This window comes from Tasmannia lanceolata, unplaced genomic scaffold (genome assembly GCF_043159265.1).
Source record: "Tasmannia lanceolata isolate RefF3 unplaced genomic scaffold, GAP_Taslan_0.1 ptg000020l, whole genome shotgun sequence".
Lineage (NCBI taxonomy): Eukaryota > Viridiplantae > Streptophyta > Magnoliopsida > Canellales > Winteraceae > Tasmannia > Tasmannia lanceolata.
The window spans coordinates 9,468,709-9,488,118 of record NW_027518697.1 but is presented as its reverse complement, the minus strand read 5'-3'; the positions used below and the strand labels follow the sequence as shown (position 1 = coordinate 9,488,118).

Below are 19,410 nucleotides of genomic sequence, written 5' to 3'. Positions count from 1 at the left end.
ATTTCTGACACGTTATCAACAGCCTGTTCTCTTGACCCAAGATTACAAAATTCCTCGCGAGTGTTGGATGGCTTGGCATCTAATTTGGACATAAATCAAGAGACAGAATGTGTTTTACATAAATCATGAAGTTGCTAACTGAATTTTACACGAACCGAAAGTGTCATGAACAGTTTCCCTCAAAGTTCAATGACCTTGATGTCCGCACATTCAAAGTTGAAGTTCTCAATTGTCACGGACAATTTGTGAGAGTTCACACAACCTTTAAAATCCACCACGACTAAACCCCCCTTAAATAACTATTCCCATTTCATTAGAAGTAAGTGTCCCTAAAAATGTTACTGCCACTTTTTTCGAGAATAAGCTGGAAAATGAGGGTTAGCGGAATCCCTGTTTCGGAGCACGTTCGTTGTTACGTTGGCTCGAACCTGTAGCTTTCTATCCAAACCTTGAGGTTGCAGGTTCGATCCCACCTTACCAACCACAATAGAATGTTGTTTGTTACGACCATGGTTTTAAATTTTAACCGAAATCAGTAATTTCGGACCGACCGAAATTTCAGGTTTCAGTGGAAACCGAAACCGAAATTGGTAATACGTAGTTTATTTCGGCTGAAATTTTGAAATTTCAGTCTAAATTTTGTTTATCCGAAATTTCATCCAAAATTCAAGGGTTTCATTCAAAATTCTAGATTTTTGATAACTATTTAATATTATCTCGAAATTTCAACTGAAAATACCGAAATTTTCGTAATTTGGTCAAAATTCCCTACGAGATAAAATAGCCGTTAAATTGATTTCGGCCAATTTCGGCCGAAATTTCAGCTTCGGTGAGGACAGAAATTAAACGCATTCCTAAACCAAGATTTGAAACCATGAATCCAACAACCCTTATCTCAAACCCAAATTCCTTCCCCCATGATAGCAAATCTCAGTCGGTATTGTAAAATAAATGATTCCATTCCTCTCACCTTCCTTGTTGGCCACACCATTCGTTTACAATCGCATCCAATCCTTGTACCCTGTTGCGCTGAAATTTGGAAGTAGCTAAGATGGCTCTCGAGACAAGCGAACAACCTGCGCTCATGAACAAACCATCAGAAAATCACTCGGAGTTTTGGACTCTAGGAAGGCTCTATGATGCTAAGTGACAGAAACAAATGCACACCGGAAAAAGTAATGGATGGTTGTAGAACTCGTACATTTGAGCTTTGGAGTCCTTTTTATAGGATGAGGGTCCTGGATCAGAAGGAAAAAATTGCCTTTGGAGGACTCTTTCCTGATTGGCTGGACATCTTTCCTAGATTAAGTTAGTATTCTGAAATCATGGGTTTCGAGAAATCTCTCTGGAGGTTGTGTTTTAGACTTGCAGCTTTAAGGCTTTTTTTAGTGCTCGCATATGAATTGTGAAATTACCCCTTTGTCCTTGGTGCGACTGAGCCCACCGTGCCATGTGTCCGCCTTCTATTGGGCGTCGGTTTTTACCCCCATCACACCCCTAAAGAGTGAAAGGTTTGCCTTAAATAAAGAGTGACACTCTCAATGAAGTAGGACTAAAGACACTAAGGCTATGTTCTCTAACTAGTCTCATGACTGTCATTTTGGAGACTCCAAAAATGTTTCTTATTTTTTAGTAACAAAAAGTCATTCCAAAGAAAGTTAGCAAAAACATAGTGATGATCCTGTTAGAGAATTCTCAAAATGCAAAGTAGTATTTGGAAATTAAAATGTTTTACAAGTTTTTAATTTTAAATATAAAAAGAGTTTTAAGACAGGGTCGGTCGACCGGGGTTTTTCAGGTGACCGCCGATTGGTTACTGGAAACTTAATTGATTTCCAGGGAGGTGTCGGAGGTCGACCGCGGTTCTTTGGATCGTAAAAATAAAATGAACAGAAGCATTCTGGCGAGCGTCGCCCGGTTGACCATGGCTGTTCGAAAAACTATCCGTTGGGAGAAAATAGACATGGCTTTTCACTTCCGTTTTTCATCCTTTCGTCATGTCTTTTGCTTCCCAAGATCATGGATGTTTTACAAACACAAAGGACATTTTGTGGGTGATCCAAGACACTTAAATCACCAAGAGTTGTGATCAAATGGTCATTATTCAAACCAATCAAAGTGATGTTTTTAAGAGATGTTTCTCTTAGTGAATAGACATTAAGGATTCTATAAAATAAGCAAAAACATATCTTTTAAAGAATGAGAAAAGCAGTTATTGCTGTAGTTTTTCTTCTCTCTCTAGCAATCTCTTTCTCACTTGTATTTTCAAGATAGTTTTGTTAATAAAACAGTGCACTAAAATCTGTTTTCTGCAGAAACAGTTTTAGTGATTTTTCTCAAAGGCTTGAAGTTCTAAAAATGTGTTTTGGGTTTGATTCCGCTTGTGCAAAACGTCATCAAAATCTTGGAGGTAATTCGGGGATTCCCTTTGCACACGACTGGTGGGGGCGAATAATATCTTAAGGAAAGCGATTACGCGCCTTGAAGCTTATCTTCTTCTTTCTCATATCCTTGACTGAAGGACATTACCACCAACAGATCCAAGAATGAGTCAATAAAATAGTTAAAAGTTGTTTTTTCTTTCTTTAGAGCGGAAAAAAATATAAAAAATTAAAGAAAGCACCCTTGATTGACTGTTTTATTTGAAATGAATCATCACCCAGACTCATAAGTTAAGATCTGAAAAGCACTCTGAGATTTGAAAGGATCTTGCCCAAGACATAAGTGAAACCCATTCAAAGTGGATCCGAATCCGTTTCCTCTCCTATCACTCACATGGCACAGGCACACTTCCTATATTTTTTCCTAAAATCGTGCTTATAAAATTTACTGCATTAATCGTGTATTACCTGTTCTCTTACAAACTTCCTAAACATGTGCAAACAATATATTTGCCCTCTTTTCTTCCCAGTCCTGTCCCTCCTAAAGAGTAGTCACAAATATTAAAACCAATAGCGTAGGGGCTGGGGCGGGCGGGAGTGGTGTTGGAGAAGGCAAAGAATTAATCACTCCCAAAATATGTCCTAAAATTGGGATTTGCTAGGGACCATCTCAGAAAGGCATTTCGCAGCTGGCTATTGCCTGAGAGAACATCCACCTCAGATTAATGAAATTAATAAGACAAAATCTGCTGTACTTACGTGGCTACTCTTTCATGCAACAGCCATCAGCAAAATGGCTTTCTACGATGGTCTCTACCAAATACGGCACCAACATGTAGGGGTGGCAACAGTTCGGTTTCGGTGCGGTTTGACCCCCAAACCAAACCAAATCGAAACCAAACTGAAATTTGAATTTTTGGTTCGGTTTCGGTTTGGTTCGGCCAATTTCGCCACCCCTTACTCATAATCATTGGAAATCGGGGGCAACGGTTTGGTTTCGGTTCGGTTTGAAATTTGAATCGGTTTGGTAGAACCAAATCGAAACCAAACCGAAATTTGAATCGGTTTGGTAAACCGAATTTTCGGTTCGGTTTCGGGGGTTGCATTGCCACCCCTACCAACATGGCAAGAACTCATTGAATCTATCGTTTCGGCGCCAACATGGGCCAGGATTTTTTCGCCCCCTAAGGATAATGCGCCCCACCGTTTGTGGGCAGACTAACGCTTTCTGAGTCAAAATCACGTTAAGAGTGGGGCGCATTATCCTGCAAGGGAGCGAAAAAATCATCGTCCCACCAAAAATCTCATTTCCCAGATAGGCGCGGGTCCACCCCATTTCAACGCAAGCCCGCGTGCCACGAAAAAAGGCAAAAGTGAAAAAACTGCGCCAAATTACAGAAAGACCAAAAAGTGTAAAAACAAAACACCATTCTCTCTCAAACCCTTCTTTTTCTCTCTTTCCTTTTCTCTTCCTCCAAAAAATAGTAGGCTACAGCCCTCAACCACTGCATGGAACCTCTACCACCTCCGAGCGCCCAACTCGTCTACGACGACTCAGTCGACTCATCCCCCCAATACCGCAACACCGAGTCATGGGACGAACAGCTCGGACTCAGCAGCGCTGCTCCTGCTAAATTACGCCTTATGTGTAGTTACGGAGGCCACATATTCCCCCGCCCCACCGATAAATCCCTCTGTTATCTCGGTGGCGAAACCCGAATCGTAGTCGTAGATCGAAACTTCTCCCTCTCTTCTCTCTCCTCAAAACTCTCTCAAACCCTCTTAAATAATCAACCCTTCTCTCTCAAATACCAACTCCCAAATGAAGATCTAGACTCTTTAATCTCAGTCACCACTGATGAAGATCTCGAAAACATGATTGAAGAATATGATAGGATTTCTTCATCTTCAGTGAAACCCTCTAGACTTCGTCTCTTTCTTTTCCCATCAAATGTTAATTCTTCTGCTTCTTCTATTGGATCTCTTTTGGAGGATTCTAAATCTGAGAGCTGGTTTGTTAACGCGCTTAATGGTGCTGGAATTCGTGGACTTTCTGGATCTGGGAATGGGAATTCGTCTTCTAATACCATCAATTGTTTGCTTGGATTAGAGGAAGAAACCCTAGAAACCCTGCCCGATTCTGGGTCTCAGAAGCCCCGAGTTGAGGTTCACTCGGTTCCTGACTCGCCGATTGTTGGGAACACTTCGTCTTTTGGATCGACCTCTTCGGCTTCTTTCTTATCCAATCTACCTCCGATTAGGGTTCATGCTGATGAGGCTAGGGTTGGGTTTGAAGACCATTTTTCGTTGATGAGTGTCACGGCCAAGCTGGAAAACCCTAACCCTAACCCTAACCCTATCCCTGCTGTTGTAGTTGAAAACCCTAACCCTAATCTTAATAGGGTTTTGTCGGAAAATGAGAGATCTGAGCATTCATTGCCTGGAGCTATTCGGAAACCGCCACAACCACCGCCACAATCGAAAGTCGATGTACCAGCGACTGATTCAGTTGCCAGGTACCCAAAATGTCATTCAATTTTTCTTTTTTCTTTTTTAGATTCTGTTTGTGTTTATGTTGAGAATTGTGAAATAACTGATTAGTTCAAAAGCTTGAGCTATTAGAGATGGGGTGTTTTTTAATTATTTAGACTCTAACACTGCCCCTCACGGACTGTTTGGATACAAGGAGTTGGTAATTCAGGATTGTAAAATCCTTATGATCCTGGATTTTATAAGCTAAAACTCGGATTGTACATTTTCAGGATTGTAAGATCAAGGTTTAACACTTTAACTTATAAAATCCAGATTTTAGCATAAAAATCTTGGTTTTTCCTTGTAAAATCCAGGATTTGTAGATTTTGCTAATCCTGGATCATCAGGGTTGGCTGTAATCGTGGATTTTTAATATCAATGAGTTGTTGGGTTTTAAACTCAGGACCTGCTGTGGGGCAATAGCTGAGGTACCACGTGAAACAACCAATTACTCCAAAAGCTTAATCTGTTAGAGATGATGTTGTTTAATTATTTAGACTTCAACAAGAATTTCACGGAAGACTAATCAAATTTGGTTCGAATTCTTACAGAGATAATCTTTCTACTGTGGTTTCTCGTCAAAAACCCGTGTTTTATCAAGACCTAGTTCCCATTCCTACTGGAAACAGGACTTCGCCCACTGCTGCTACTGTCAATCTTGTTTCGGATCCTAAAAGGGACACCTCTGATCCGAATTACCGAATCCCAGTACAAGTTCAGGACCAGAGTTACATGGTAGCCCTACAATCAGATCATCAGCAGTTCCTTCCCTCAAACCCACATTACATTCCCCAACAAGCCACTGGACCAGTCCCGATTTCTTACTACCAGATGCATCCAATGCAGCATCCACAACAATACCAGCAACAGCCATTACTCGATCAGCAGTATCCAATGTATTTCATCCCTGTTAGACAAAACCCACAATACAATATCTCCCTTCAATCGAATTTGAGTGATGCTTCTTCTATCCCCACTGTAAAACCAACCCCTATCGCGAATCCTCCACCTTACAAAGACCCTTCACCAATCTATCCCGCAAGGTCAGCAGCTCCTGCTCCCCCAAAACCCGAATTGGCGGCAAATATGTACAGAACAGCTGCTGTTACTGCTGGTCAGCCACTGGCAAATCCGCAGCTCATACAATATTCCGAGCAGAATCAGCAATACATGGGCTATCACCCACTGCCCCATCCATCTCAATCTGCGGCCGCATCTGGGAATTTTGCCTATGAATTCATGGATCCCTTGCACGCACAACAGATATACTATACTCAGCCAATGTCGTCCACCATGGCTCCTCAATATCAAACCATAAGCTCAGCAGCAGCGATGGCCTCGGAGAATTTGATGCAGCCCCCACTTGATAATAAACAGAACAGAACCTAACAACCACTGTGAGTTGTTGGGTTTTGGCATGTTCGTTCTTAGCAAACAATTTTGGGGGAGTTTATTTGATATTACTTTACATTGTCTTGCTTGTGGTCATTTATGTATTGGTTTGTCTGTCTCTGTGATAGAAATGTGATAGAAATAAGCAACTGGGTCTTCTTCTTCCTTGTCATTGTCACTGTTCTCATGAGAAGAAGGGACTGTCTGAGATCATAGTTATACTTCTGATAGAAAATGTTGTGTGGCTTATTTGTTATATTGAATAAATATACAGCAATATTTGAACCCAATGTTTAGGTTTTTGTGCATCTTCTCTGAGAATGTAAGAGTGCCTGAAAATTCCCAATGTTTTGGGTGTTACTTCATCTTATGGGAATGCAAGAGAGCCTCAAAAATCATTGCAAGTTAATATTAAGCCGTGAAATTTTTTCTAAAGTTTCACTTACTCCACATTTACTTACATGGACCTTGATATTGTTTATTGGTTTGCTTTTCTTTGATAGAAATGAGGAATCCTCCTGCCTCCATTTGAATCAGATTTTCTGTCTTTGTTGTCTGTTTAAATGTATGAGAGAGCTTTTCAGGAAGTTGTAGAAATGGGTTGATGATGCTAAAGTGAAACCACCACATGGGAGATTGGTCATTAGATTCTCGTTTCTTTCTTACCCTTGTCTGAGTCAGCATCGTGTAATACATGGCCCATGTGTTGCTACATGTAAAGACAGCTGCTGACATGAGTCTTCTGGTCCTAACCCGGAGGATTTTCTTTTTACCCTTTTCTACCTTTTCATTTATGTACTTGTCTAGTTTAGTAGAAAAGGGAAGGTGATGAGATTTACAGAGTTTCCAGGCATTTCTCATATCAAGAGCTTCTTCCAGTGTCATTTCCTATGTTATTTTGTGATTAAGGCTTTAATGTTCTTGATCATATCCTAGGATAACAGGTTTATTGCTGGAAAATGGGTTTTCTAGGCAAAGAAATCAATTTCTCTTCTCATTTCCTTGATTATTTTTCTAGGAAAGATATCGGTTGATTAGTTATTCATAGCACCCTACAAACAGGTTGTTGGGGAAGGTGGGTCTTGTTTCGTATGCAAGTGACCCCCCTCTGATATCCCAATGAGAGGGGTCACTTGCATACGAAAAAATCATGTCTAAAAAAAAACTGTGTTTTGTTGTCGAAAAAATGGAAAACGGGCTCATTTGTTTGTTTCCACAAGGCCGGGAGCCATTGCAGCCCACAAAGGAAAAGGTTTTGGGTGAAAACAGGTCAGGGTCATCAACCTCCAAAGAGGATTACTGAAACTTTTCACCACAACTTATCAAATTATTGATGGTACTCGATAATAATTCATTTGCCATGAAACCTGTTGCTCATCTCCAAATCCATCTGCCATCATAGCCCATTTGCCATGAAACCCCTGCTCATCTCCAAATCCATTTGCCATGAAACCCCTTCTCATCTTCATTTTCCATGAAACACCCTGCTCATATCCAAAACCATCCATTTGCCATGAAACCCCTTTCATCTCCATCCTTCTATGTGGATGACAATGTCATCACTGGAAGTAATATGGAAGGTATTCAAAGACTAAAGATTTTCCTTCAGAAAGAATTCTACACCAAGGATCTTGGCCGCCGTAGATACTTCCTTGGAGTTGAGGTAGGCTATTCACGAGGTTGATTGTCCTTGTCTCAGAGGAAATATGTGCTGGATATACTAGAAGAGACACAGTCTTTGGGAGTAAAGCCGACTGAGATTCCTATGGATCCTAATGTGAAGCTTTATCTTGATCAAGGGGATTTGTTAGAAGATCCAGGCAGGTACAAGAGGCTAGTTGGTAAACTTATCTACTTGACAGTGACTCATCCAGAGATTTCCTTCATAGTTGGGGTTGTGAGCTCTCCACGTACCTCTTGGATAGTAGCTACCCAAATTGTTATATACTTGAAGAGGGCTCCTAGCTAGTAAAGGTTATTCTTTAAGCGACATAACCACATGAATATTGAAGGGTTCACTGATACGGACTGGGCTGGATCTTCTGCAGATAGACGATCGACTACATGATATTGCACCTTTGTTCGAGAGAACCTGGTGTTATAGTGAAGCAAGAAGCAGGATGTGGTAGGTAGCTCAAGTGCAGAGGCTGAGTATCGAGTTGTGGCACATACCTGTGGGGAGTTAACCTGGTTGAGGTCGTTTATGTTTGAAATTGGTATTCTCTCTTCATCTCCATCCTTACTATTTTGTGCTAACAAAGCTGTTGGCCACATTGCCCAAAGCCTGTTTTCCAGGAACGGACTAAATACACTGAGCTGGACATTTTTCATCTGAAGATACAAAGTGGGGGGATATGTACGGTTTTTACTAGATTAGCAAATCAGGTAGTTGATGTGTTTACCAAACCTCTTGGAAAGGCAAAGTTGATATATATACACTCCAGCTTAAGAGGGAGTGTTAAGAAGTGGTGTAATTAGTGTACTCAATTAGATGTATTCTTGACATTTCACATGTAACCCCAGTAATGCATATTTAATACAATTTATGAGGTGGAGAGTGATCTTCTCCTCTGTCTCTCTTCCACTTCCTTTCTTTTCTCTACTCTTCTCTTTCTCTACTACTTCTCTTCATTTTTTTAAATTAGAGGGGTCTTCAATTTATGATAATATCTCTTTAAATTAACCAAGATCATATCATTTCCGTCTAAATCATGGAAAGAGAAAAATTTCCCACAAAGATTGTTCCGTCAAAAATGTTTTTCTTGTAATCCAAACAATCCTACCAAGATTTTTACAAAAAAAAATGAATTGGAATCAACCCGAACACGGTCAGATAGAGGGGGCAAATGCGAAGGGTATCTCCTCTAAGCACTATTTTGGACATTTAAAATAATATATTTTTAATGTAAAATGATAATTCCACACTCCTTTCTAATATTTTATACCCTTTTGTTTGTCTTTTCCTAAAAAGTGACAGCATTCTCTCTCTTTTCTTTGGTTTCTCTCCTTGGAAATATCATTTCTCATTTTTAATATAAATTAACAATTAAAAAATTAAGTAAAGGTTGGCTGTTATCATAAAACACCTTCCTAGTTAAAATTTTCAGACACTTCCCTCTTTTGATTGAATTTAAATCTAATAAACTTCTGTTTCGAGCGAGCAGTGAATCTGTTTATCTACAAATTCTTAAACTTTCCTTCTTTAAACCTAATAAATTTCTGGTTCGAACGTAGCGATGTGTTAGAATGTATTGGATCATATTTGGAAAGATCTGACCATTGGATCATTGCAGTGGTATAAGTTAGGAAGTTACTTTAGTTATGTATTTTGAAATTCAAATGTAAGTAGTTATACGCAGTTAAGCAGTTGTTTATCATGTTTTCCGTGTAAACCCTTCTATAAATAGAATGAAAATCCAGCCTAGATATTATTGGGTTTTCCTCCCCTTATTTTCTTGTAATTTCATGTTCTTATACAATGTACCTATTTATTTACATACCATGGAGAATCAGCCTGCAGTCTTCCACTTTAATTAGGCAGCAAATCTTGGGTCCTGACAAGAAAAGAGAATAGGACAAAGATTTCATAAAATCTATCGCTCTAAGCAAAGCCATTTTTCGTTTATAAACACCACCCACGCACTTCACCCATCTCACAACAAAAATCTGCTGAGCAAAAGAGTTCACAAGAGTCGCCATGGACAATGGAGTACTGTTCCTCACCTTTCTTCTCGCTCACTTCGTCGCAGGTATGCTCGCTTTCTCAGTGGTCCCTGCTCGCCGTTCTGTTATTTCCGTTGTAATAGTAGTATACAGATGAGCAGGACCAATGATTTGGTATGCAAACAAATCCGACGGCTCCTAGTCAAAGGATGCGGCCGATCCGATGGTCCTTAAGCATTTTGATTGTGTCCTATATAAGAGGAATGCTCGAGTTAATTATAATACAATGAGGCACACGTTATTGTCTAATCAGAATTGTCTGTCTGATAAGCGCTATGTTGGGTCTTCCAAGGCCCAAAGATCAAGCTGATCGGACAATCCTAAGATCCGATAATATGCATTTCTAGTCGTTAGAGCTGAGACAAGTGTGGGAGTCCAGCATAATGTTTATCAGATGGACGGTCAGAATCATATCTGACCCGGCTGATTGATGATGTACGTTGGGCCAGCAAAAGGGAAATGATACCGCACGTGAGAATGGTTCACTGCTCGAGGCTAAATTCACCCCCTTTAACGTTTTTCTTTGCCTTTAAAACTTAACGAATGAGATTTTATCCAGAGAGGGAGGGGGGAGGGATATCATTTCCCTATATTTATTCCCCATTTTGAGAATAGGACTCCTTAAATTATTAAACATTTTTTCTGATTGGCCATTGATATCTTTTCTAATTGGCTATTGAAGCCAAATCATAAATTCTCCCCCTCTTCTTCCATGGGCCATCGCCTTGTAGTGTAAAAAGATTACTCACAAATGCACTAGGTGTTACCGGGGAAGAAAGGGTCGAATGTGTCACTTCCCTTTGGAATTGGTGTTTTTTTTTTTTTTTTTTGAAATGGTTGTGCTGTAATAATATAGGAGAAACATGAATGCGACGGTCATGGGCATACATAAAGCAGTCATGGACGGAGAAAATTAAAAACCTCGGGAGATGCTCCGGACACTCCTTCACGAGCTACGATTTGCATCTCGATTTGCCGAGGAGGAAGCGAATCCTGGGATCCTCTACCCATTCAAGGATCTCTCATCAATAAACTCTGAAAATCTCTAGGGATGGGTGAGCCCATGGGCGGAGGCACATATAGCTTGAGGGGGCCATGCCGCCCAATGACCAGTATAGACAAGTATAAATTAATCCGCACCCACCCCCCCCCCCCCCCAAACTGTAAATTCCTTGCTCTGCCCCTGGGTGGTGGACCTACTGTCCAACAATATTCTGATTACATTATTAGAATCACCTTCCACAATGAGGTAATCCTTCTTGCAAGCTGCCAATATTCTTATACCATGAAGAGTCGCCTTCTCGAATTGGCTGCCATTTATAAAACAACTGATTAGTTATATTTTTCCTGAAGTCATATTTAGCTACCGTGAAATTTTTTTTCCATATAATGCGGTGGGAAATGGGTAAAGAAGGTGGGAGAAGGACAGCCTAGAGAGGGCTGGGCATGAGTGGGCAAAGGCTAAAAAACAGGGGAAAATAAATCATTTTTTTTGAAAAGGGCAACAGAATATATATATATATATATGTAAAAACAGAACCGAGGTGGTCCTGAAGGAACAAAGATAATACAAAGATAGCAGTACATTAATTCAAGAAGGTAGATAGTCAAAGCACTCAAACGCGGCCCGAAAGACTCCTTTCTTGGCAAGGGTGTCTGCTTCCGCATTGGCTGATCTCCTGACATGGCGAAAAACTATTGAGGAGCCCTTAGCTCTGTCATCTATTTCCTCTAAGAGAGGCAAAAATCGCCAAGGGGGAGAAGCGTTACCCGAAAGCCAGCGAATAACATTTAAGGAATCCCCTTCGACGATAATTTTGTCGCACTCTAGACGAGTCATCGAGAGAAGCCCGCTATGAACGGCTCGGACCTCTGCCTCGTTTGAGTCTGCCCACTCCGATAGGCCCCTAGTAGGCCCAGAGGACTTCCCCTTTGTGGTTTCTACATAAACCCCCTACTCCTGCCATTCCTGGATTGCCGATAGACGATCCGTCAAAGTTAAGTTTCAAGGACCCCGGAGGAGGAGGAATCCAGGAGGGGAGGATTTTCACTTTGGTAGCCGATTCCAAGCATATGATTGACCATCCTTCCCAGAGGTCGAAAGCTGAAACAAAACGAAACAGGGGAAGGCTTCGAGCCCAGGATATGACCGCAGCTATCAACTGAATATAAATCCAATAGGGAGATCTAGCCTTCCCTTCAAAGATACGAGCATTCCTCTCTTTCCACAAGAACCACCATGAGGCCAGGAGACACATCTTCCACAACGTTCTGTCTTTCCTTTTCCAAGGAGTCCAGGCCCAACTCTGAATGAATTCAGCCATAGAGTTGGAGGGGACCCAACTGATTCCAAAACGAGAAAAAATAAGACCCTAAATATGGCGAGCGACCTTACAGTGTATGAAAAGGTGGTCAATGGATTCCCCAGGGGATAAACATAGAGGACAGTGATCTACCAACCACATTCCTCGTTTTCTCAAAACATCCATAGTTTGAATGCGGCCCCAGCTAACCGACCACCCAAAGAAAGCAACTCTCGGAGGGCAAGATTGTCTCCAAACCGAGGAGGACACATGCTCCACTAAAGAAGGGATCAGATGGTTATAAAAAGATTTGACTGAAAATATCCCCGAAGGATTCCAAATCCAAATCCGACGATCTACGCCCGAAGACTTGATGAAGCAAGAATCCAATAAGGAGAGGAGGGCACTGTAAGAGTTTAACTCCCTAACAAAGAAGTCTCTGCGAAACTTAGGAGACCAAGCCACCTTCTCATGTTCCCTTGCAAAACATTCCGATACCCAGGCCTCTTTCTGAGATGAAACGATGAATAAGTCAGGAAACATCACTTGAAGATGATCGTCCGAACACCAAGGATCCTGCCAGAACCGAATCCGATCCCCCCTATATACTCTGAATCGGACGCCAGGAGCAAATAACGACTTCAACTTCAAGATGTCCCTCCAAACCGTGAGACCTTTTTAGTAGGGGAAAATAAATCATATTTTGAGTATTTTTTTTTGTACGTTTTCTTCGAGACATGATAAATTTGCCCCGTTTTCTTCTTTGGGCCATCTGCTTGTAGCGTAAAAGGGTGGTCATAAATACACTAAGAGGGGGCGATAAAGAAAGAGAGGACGGTTGGGGGTGAATATATCACTCCCCCCCTCTCTCTGTTCTTCAGCCTTCCCTCGCTACAGTGTGAACTAAAACTTATTCCATGGAAAAAAAAATCTCGTTTTCCAAACATGGATTTACTCTCTAGCTAGACAGATAATAACAGTTCACTTTAACTTCTCCTGCGTGTGTGACTTAGGTGCGTACTCTACAACATTCACGTTCACGAACAAGTGCAACTACACAGTATGGGCAGGCACATTGTCGGGATCAGGCTCTCCTCCATTGTCACAAACAGGATTTCAACTTAATCAAGGAGTCTCAACATCATTAGCCGCCCCCGTTGGATGGTCGGGTCGGTTTTGGGGTCGAACCCATTGCTCCTCGGACTCCGCCGGAAAGTTCAAATGTGCCACCGGTGACTGTGGCAAGGGCAGTATCCCTTGCTCCGGTGCCGGAGCCATACCCCCAGCCACACTAGTAGAATTCACTCTAGGAAAAAACGGCGGTCAGGATTTTTATGACACAAGCCTTGTTGATGGTTACAACTTGCCCTTCTCAGTTGGTCCACAAGGTGGGACCGGGAATTGTAGGACTAGTGGATGCCCTTCAGATTTGAACGCCGTCTGCCCGCCGGAATTGCAACTCACTGGATCAAATGGGTCCATTATTGGATGCAAGAGTGCTTGTGAGGCATTTGGCGATCCAAAATACTGTTGCACGGGGGATTATGGAAGTCCCACGACTTGTAAGCCTACAAATTACTCGAAAATCTTCAAGAAAGCTTGTCCTCTGGCCTATAGCTATGCTTATGACGATGCGTCGAGCACTTTTACGTGCACTGGTGCTAACTATGCCCTTACTTTTTGCCCCTAAGATAGACATAAAGACATCAAAGGTTTGTTATTAGGGAATGACCTTCTTATAAATTGTTAGAATTTTTGAACAAAAAATAATAATAAAAGATTTGAAAAGTCAAAGATGCTTTTTTTTTTGTTTAAAAAATTTGGAGGGAAGATTCAAATTATGTTTCCCTCTCTTGTTTTAAAGTAAAAGACTTTTGCATGTGTGGGGACTTGAACCCAAGATCTTGGTGATTGTGCTTGTGGTGTGTTTTCAAAACCAAAGGCAAATTAATAGTCCCACATCGCTTTGGAAGAAAATTCTTCTCATCCATATAAGATGGAGAGTTGGAGAAAGGCTTGAGCCTTCAAGCGGCTTTAGAATTTGTTGGGTCTTGGGCTTTTAGAAGAGCACAAGCCCATATGTAAATCACACACTGTAGACACCCCATTTTGACCGGACCCAAGTTCGCTATGCTTGGGCGAAATCCCGTTCAATCATTTCCGCCATGTTTCGCACTTTTCCGTTAAGTGTTGAGAGAGATTATTCCCAAGAATCCGAACAAGAGAGAATTTGGATCCGATTGATGGGCCCGTCTTGAGCATTTGTTTAGATTTGGATCAAACAGGGTGGCCCGCACATTGTTTTAGTGAAAAATGAGTTTTGAACCTACTTCGATCCAACACCTAAAGATGATCATCAAGAGAACGGTCAAGATCTCAGAGAAGTCGTTTTAACAACCAATTTTGTTTCGATCATCAGGTTGAGTTACTCGGATCAGCCCATTGAAATGATTTAGGAGGACACAACCTACTTAGGTAGGGGACCCATCAATTGGATGGTCTGGATCGTCATAGAGGAATGATTTAAGGGGGCACAACCAATTTACATTGCGACCCACCATTTGAACGGTCAAGATCATCAATTGTCGCCCATCAAATGGACGGTTCGGATCATCAAATGGGAGTGATTTAAAAATGGGGTAACATATTCACATTTTGATCTATTGGATGGTTTGGATCAGCCCATAGGATTGATTAGTGGAGCACAAATTAAATCACATCGCAGCCCACTATTTGAACGGTCAAGATCATCAATTGTCACCCATCAAATGGACGGTTCGGATCATCAAATAGGAGTGATTTAAAAATGGGGTAACATATTCACATTTTGATCTATTGGATGGCTTGGATCAGCCCATAGGATTGATTAGCGGAGCACAAATTAAATCACATTGTCGCCCATCAAATGAACGGTTCCGATCATACTTTGGAGTGGGGCATATGATTTTATGCACAATTGGGAATTTGGTCACATATGGGACCCATTTGGGTTATCTTTTACCTACTCAAAAGAACTTTAAAAAAACATGCATGGGGCCACACACATGTCAAAATTCAATGTCCACAATGGTGGCCACCTACCATGGAATATGTCCACAATGGTGGCCACCTACCATGGAATAAGTCCACAATGGTGGCCACCACCCTCCCATTCCTTTGCTATAAATGGTTCAATGAGGGTGAGTAAGAGAGAGAAAGAACTCATTTCTCTTCTATCATGTGTTCTAACAAAGTTGCTATGTGGGGTTGAAAAGAAAAAAGAAAGAAAAAGAAACAAGAAAAGAAGAAAAAGAAACAAAAAAGAAGGAAAAAGAGAAAGAAAGCGGAAGCGATCGCACGGAGGCGGGATTTTCGAGTTTTTCGGCTCTCGGATTCGGCGAGGATTTCGATCACAGGTAGGTACACCGTTCTCGGAAATTTTTTTAGAATTATTTGGTATATTTTCGGATTTTTGCATGATTTTTAACAAAGAAAACTAAACGATATACTAAACAGATTCCAAAAATAATGAAATTTCGTGGGAAAATAATATGATAATGATACATTCTACCATGAATTTGTGAGAATTTTTGGATTTTGTTTGGTATATAATTTTATGCTTTCTTTGAAAATCAGCAGATTTTGGGGGAATTTGTACTGACATTAGATCACAAAGAAAATTCTTAAAATTTTAACAGTAGTCTTATATCTCATATTTCTTGCTTCTATAAAAGTTTCAATTACTTTGGATCTTGTTTTACATGGGATGTAGTGTTAATTCATAATCTGGTCTAACAATTGAAAAATCCGAAACTGATAGTAAATAGTTTTCTAAATTCATGAAAATCTCACAGCATGCTACTTTCACTTATATCTTACTAATGTAGAAATTTCATGGAATTTAGATTTCTATTTCTAGTAGTTTCTGTGTTATTTTTTCAATCTGGTCAATTAATTGTTAAATCAAAATTAAATATGAGCTTAATGTAAAAAACTATTAAAATCTTCCAGCAAGCTACATCTCATCATATCTTGCTGCTGTATAAGTTTCAACTCATTTCGAATTCGTTTGCAACAATTTCACTTGTAAAATCACTCATATGCTTAAAATTGATAAAATCCATTGAAAATCCGAAATTAATTGAAAATCACCTGAAAATCTCTAAAGAACCTTAAATCTCTGTCATATATTAATCCTTAATACATTGAAACAGAAATCTTGGGATCTTTAGATTTCCCTGGAAAAATGGCCAATGCATCCATAATCGTATCTCAATTGCAACCGATCTTTGACAAATTTGAATACTTAAGCTATAGCACGTTGTTGGCTCCGAGGTTCACTGTCCACGGAAATCCTGAGATATGCCAGGCAATAAGATGCTATAACCTAAGTATTAAATTGCGCAAGGAAAGAGCGCACGATTCCCTTCGTTGGATGCTATCCTGGGCCGAAACTGGTGAACCCTAGAACCATTGGTAATCCTTGAATGTCCAAAAACTGAAAATCCTTGAAATCTAAAATTCATTAACCTCGAGAATTTAAATCGATTTGTCTTATGTCTCTCGGAACCATTGGATTATGGTTTCCGTCTTAAGAACCATTAGAGCCCACTTTAGGAACACTGGTGTCGTGTAGTGTCCTAAGTTTTAGGGAGTCCTAGAGTTAGGAGTCCAGCCTCATCACGGACGCTTGCTATGTATAGCAACCGTGCCATAGGTCTAGTTACACTAGTCACCCGATCTTTCCGTAGGACAAGCCTAGTAAACTAGGATGTAGGCTAACCTGCATTAGTCTAAGGGACAACTTGCATTTAGATAAGAATCATATAGCATCTTAGATGGAATCCTAAAATAATAAAATCCTCAACTTGAATTAAATAACTTCTCTTAAAACTGTTGAAACAGTCAATCCCGTCTAGGTCGGTGTCTTAGTTGAGTTAGGCATATGTAGCTTAGCTTAGGTGCACCGAACTACGTCGACTCTGATCCCAGTGAGGCTTGGGTACGTAGGCAGCTTGGATGTTTGATGGCATACCACCCGCGAGTCGGCACCACAACAAATTGTGGTGTTTTGGATATTAATTTTCTTATAAATGCTTAATCAAATCATTTAGGGCTTTCCATGAAATTAGAATTCTAGGAGAACTTTCACTTAGATTGAACCCAGACAAATTAATAAATCAAGATACACATTTAGGATTCCCATTGAAATTAGATTTTAGGATGCATGTCACTTAGTTCGCACATTAACATAGGGTTGAATGAGCCATTTAAAATAATTTTAAAAGAGTTAACTTTTAGAATTGAAGACCGATTATCGGGCAGGAATGGTGCATATGGTGGATAAATCCCCATACCTTCCATTCTTGTAACCAGGTAGCGAGTCTAGATTTCTGGTTAATTATGGGTCCTAGATCCCACATCTAGGTGGCGACTCTGTCAGTCTCTTTTGTGTGGAATTCGGATTATCTTAGTGATCCCAAGTTCACATAAAAGACGAATTAAAATCAATAATGAAAGGCACACGCCAATCGCGTGGGTACGAGAGACCAAGAGAAGAGAGCGTGGCGGCTCGCGCCACCACCCCTCTCGCGGGATCGGGTCCCACAGACTGGCGACTCTGCTGGGGACAACCTAACTTCATTACAATTCCAGAGGATAACTCATTTGAATCTATTTCAACTGGCTCATGAAAACTCTATCTCTTTTATGCTTGTTAGATTAGTTTGTATGCTTTATTTTCTCATCACATTTACTCAAACTTAATCTAACAAAACCTGAAGGCATCATAGATTGCGCGAACTTATTGCACACACTTACATCACTTTCATCTAAACCCCTGCATCTCACATGCACACACGTCCTATTTTAGGAACCCGGAGTGTTATCTAGCATGGTTGACTGGGATTTCATCACCTGGTGCCTCTGTGCTAGAGAAGCATTCCACCCTTAGCCTAGTACCTCTATGGTACGTAAACGGATCTCTTGTTCACGTACTGATACACCGGACACTGGTACAGTATATCGAACATGGATTCGCGCTAAGGGAACTCTTGGCCTTACCCCTAGATTAACCCACACATGCATGTAGTATACGAACACATGTGCATCACGTGTGTGAGCCTAGTTTAGGATATCTTACCCAATTGTGTGTGTGAGCCTAGTTTAGGATATCCTACCCATTTGTGTCTAGATTAGGCTGTAGTCCATCTTCCAATGGCTACGATCGGTCCTAGGTACACAAACAAAGTCATGAGTCGAGATCCTCTCTCCACTCCGCTAGATTAGGGTTAGGGTTGATGCCTTCAGGTAACACTGATAAAATGTGCGAAGATTAAAAAACTTTTCCTTTGGGGTTAGGATGTAAATCATATTCATTTCCAAAGATCTCATAGGATTAGTCATTCATGATCCATCCGTTGAAAGCAATCTTATGCTATCTCATCTCATATTGATCGTACAGTTGTTGATATCCATCATTCAGATTTTAGATCTGGTCTTTGACCCTACTTTTGTCATTCTTATGGCAATGGTCTATTATCTGAGCCATTGATTTTTCATTGATCCATGTTTACCTATCATATATCTTTTACCCTTGGATCATATCGAAATCATTAATGGGAAAGTTTGATCTTACCTGTATTCTTTGAGTGCTTGATCATTGCTGAGATCGAAATTTATTTTGATTAGGGATGTTTATCGTTCCTGACTCTTTCATTCCCAAAAAGAAGAGCAGTTATACTCAAATGAGACTTCAAGGTGTGGATTGAGAATTCATTGAAACCCTGTTGATGTAGGTCATAATATCACTGTCTATTTTGCTTTAACCTTCATAGACAGTATCTCTTTGATTTTCAGAATAAAATACCCTGTGGTGTGTTTCAAGATTACTCATATCTCTATTTGTTCAGAATCTTTATCCCATGACTATTGATCTAGTGTGTGCTTCCAAGTCAAGAGTCTATGTTTAGCGAAAGACCATTTTTTCTAAAGACTGACTATTTCTAATCATACTTGATCCAGGCAGTCTATTGTTTTACCCACATTGTCAACATAAGCCTTTTGTTGCCCCATTTAACCTAGACCTTGTGGAGTTGCCT

General features: G+C 40.5%; 2 protein-coding genes across 2 annotated transcripts; both read left to right on the top strand.

The window, feature by feature from the left end:
* Nucleotides 1-3,802: 3,802 nt before the first annotated feature.
* LOC143853998 (uncharacterized) lies at nt 3,803-6,755 on the top strand. Its single transcript, XM_077363696.1, has 2 exons — nt 3,803-4,897; nt 5,465-6,755. Exons 1-2 carry the CDS (start codon nt 3,891-3,893, stop codon nt 6,300-6,302), a joined length of 1,845 nt encoding a protein of 614 aa, XP_077219811.1. The 5' UTR covers nt 3,803-3,890; the 3' UTR covers nt 6,303-6,755.
* A 3,247-nt stretch (nt 6,756-10,002) lies between these two features.
* Nucleotides 10,003-14,021, top strand: LOC143853999 (thaumatin-like protein 1b). Its single transcript, XM_077363697.1, has 2 exons — nt 10,003-10,054; nt 13,345-14,021. The coding sequence occupies exons 1-2, from the start codon at nt 10,003-10,005 to the stop codon at nt 14,019-14,021; spliced, it is 729 nt and encodes a 242-aa protein (XP_077219812.1).
* The last annotated feature ends 5,389 nt before the right edge of the window (nt 14,022-19,410 follow it).

Coding starts and splice junctions, on each gene's coding strand:
- LOC143853998 (XM_077363696.1), top strand. CDS start 3,891: ATGGAACCTCTACCACCTCCGAGCGCCCAACTCGTCTACGACGACTCA. Junction 4,898..5,464: donor GCGACTGATTCAGTTGCCAG/GTACCCAAAATG, acceptor GAATTCTTACAG/AGATAATCTTTCTACTGTGG.
- LOC143853999 (XM_077363697.1), top strand. CDS start 10,003: ATGGACAATGGAGTACTGTTCCTCACCTTTCTTCTCGCTCACTTCGTC. Junction 10,055..13,344: donor TCTCGCTCACTTCGTCGCAG/GTATGCTCGCTT, acceptor TGTGTGACTTAG/GTGCGTACTCTACAACATTC.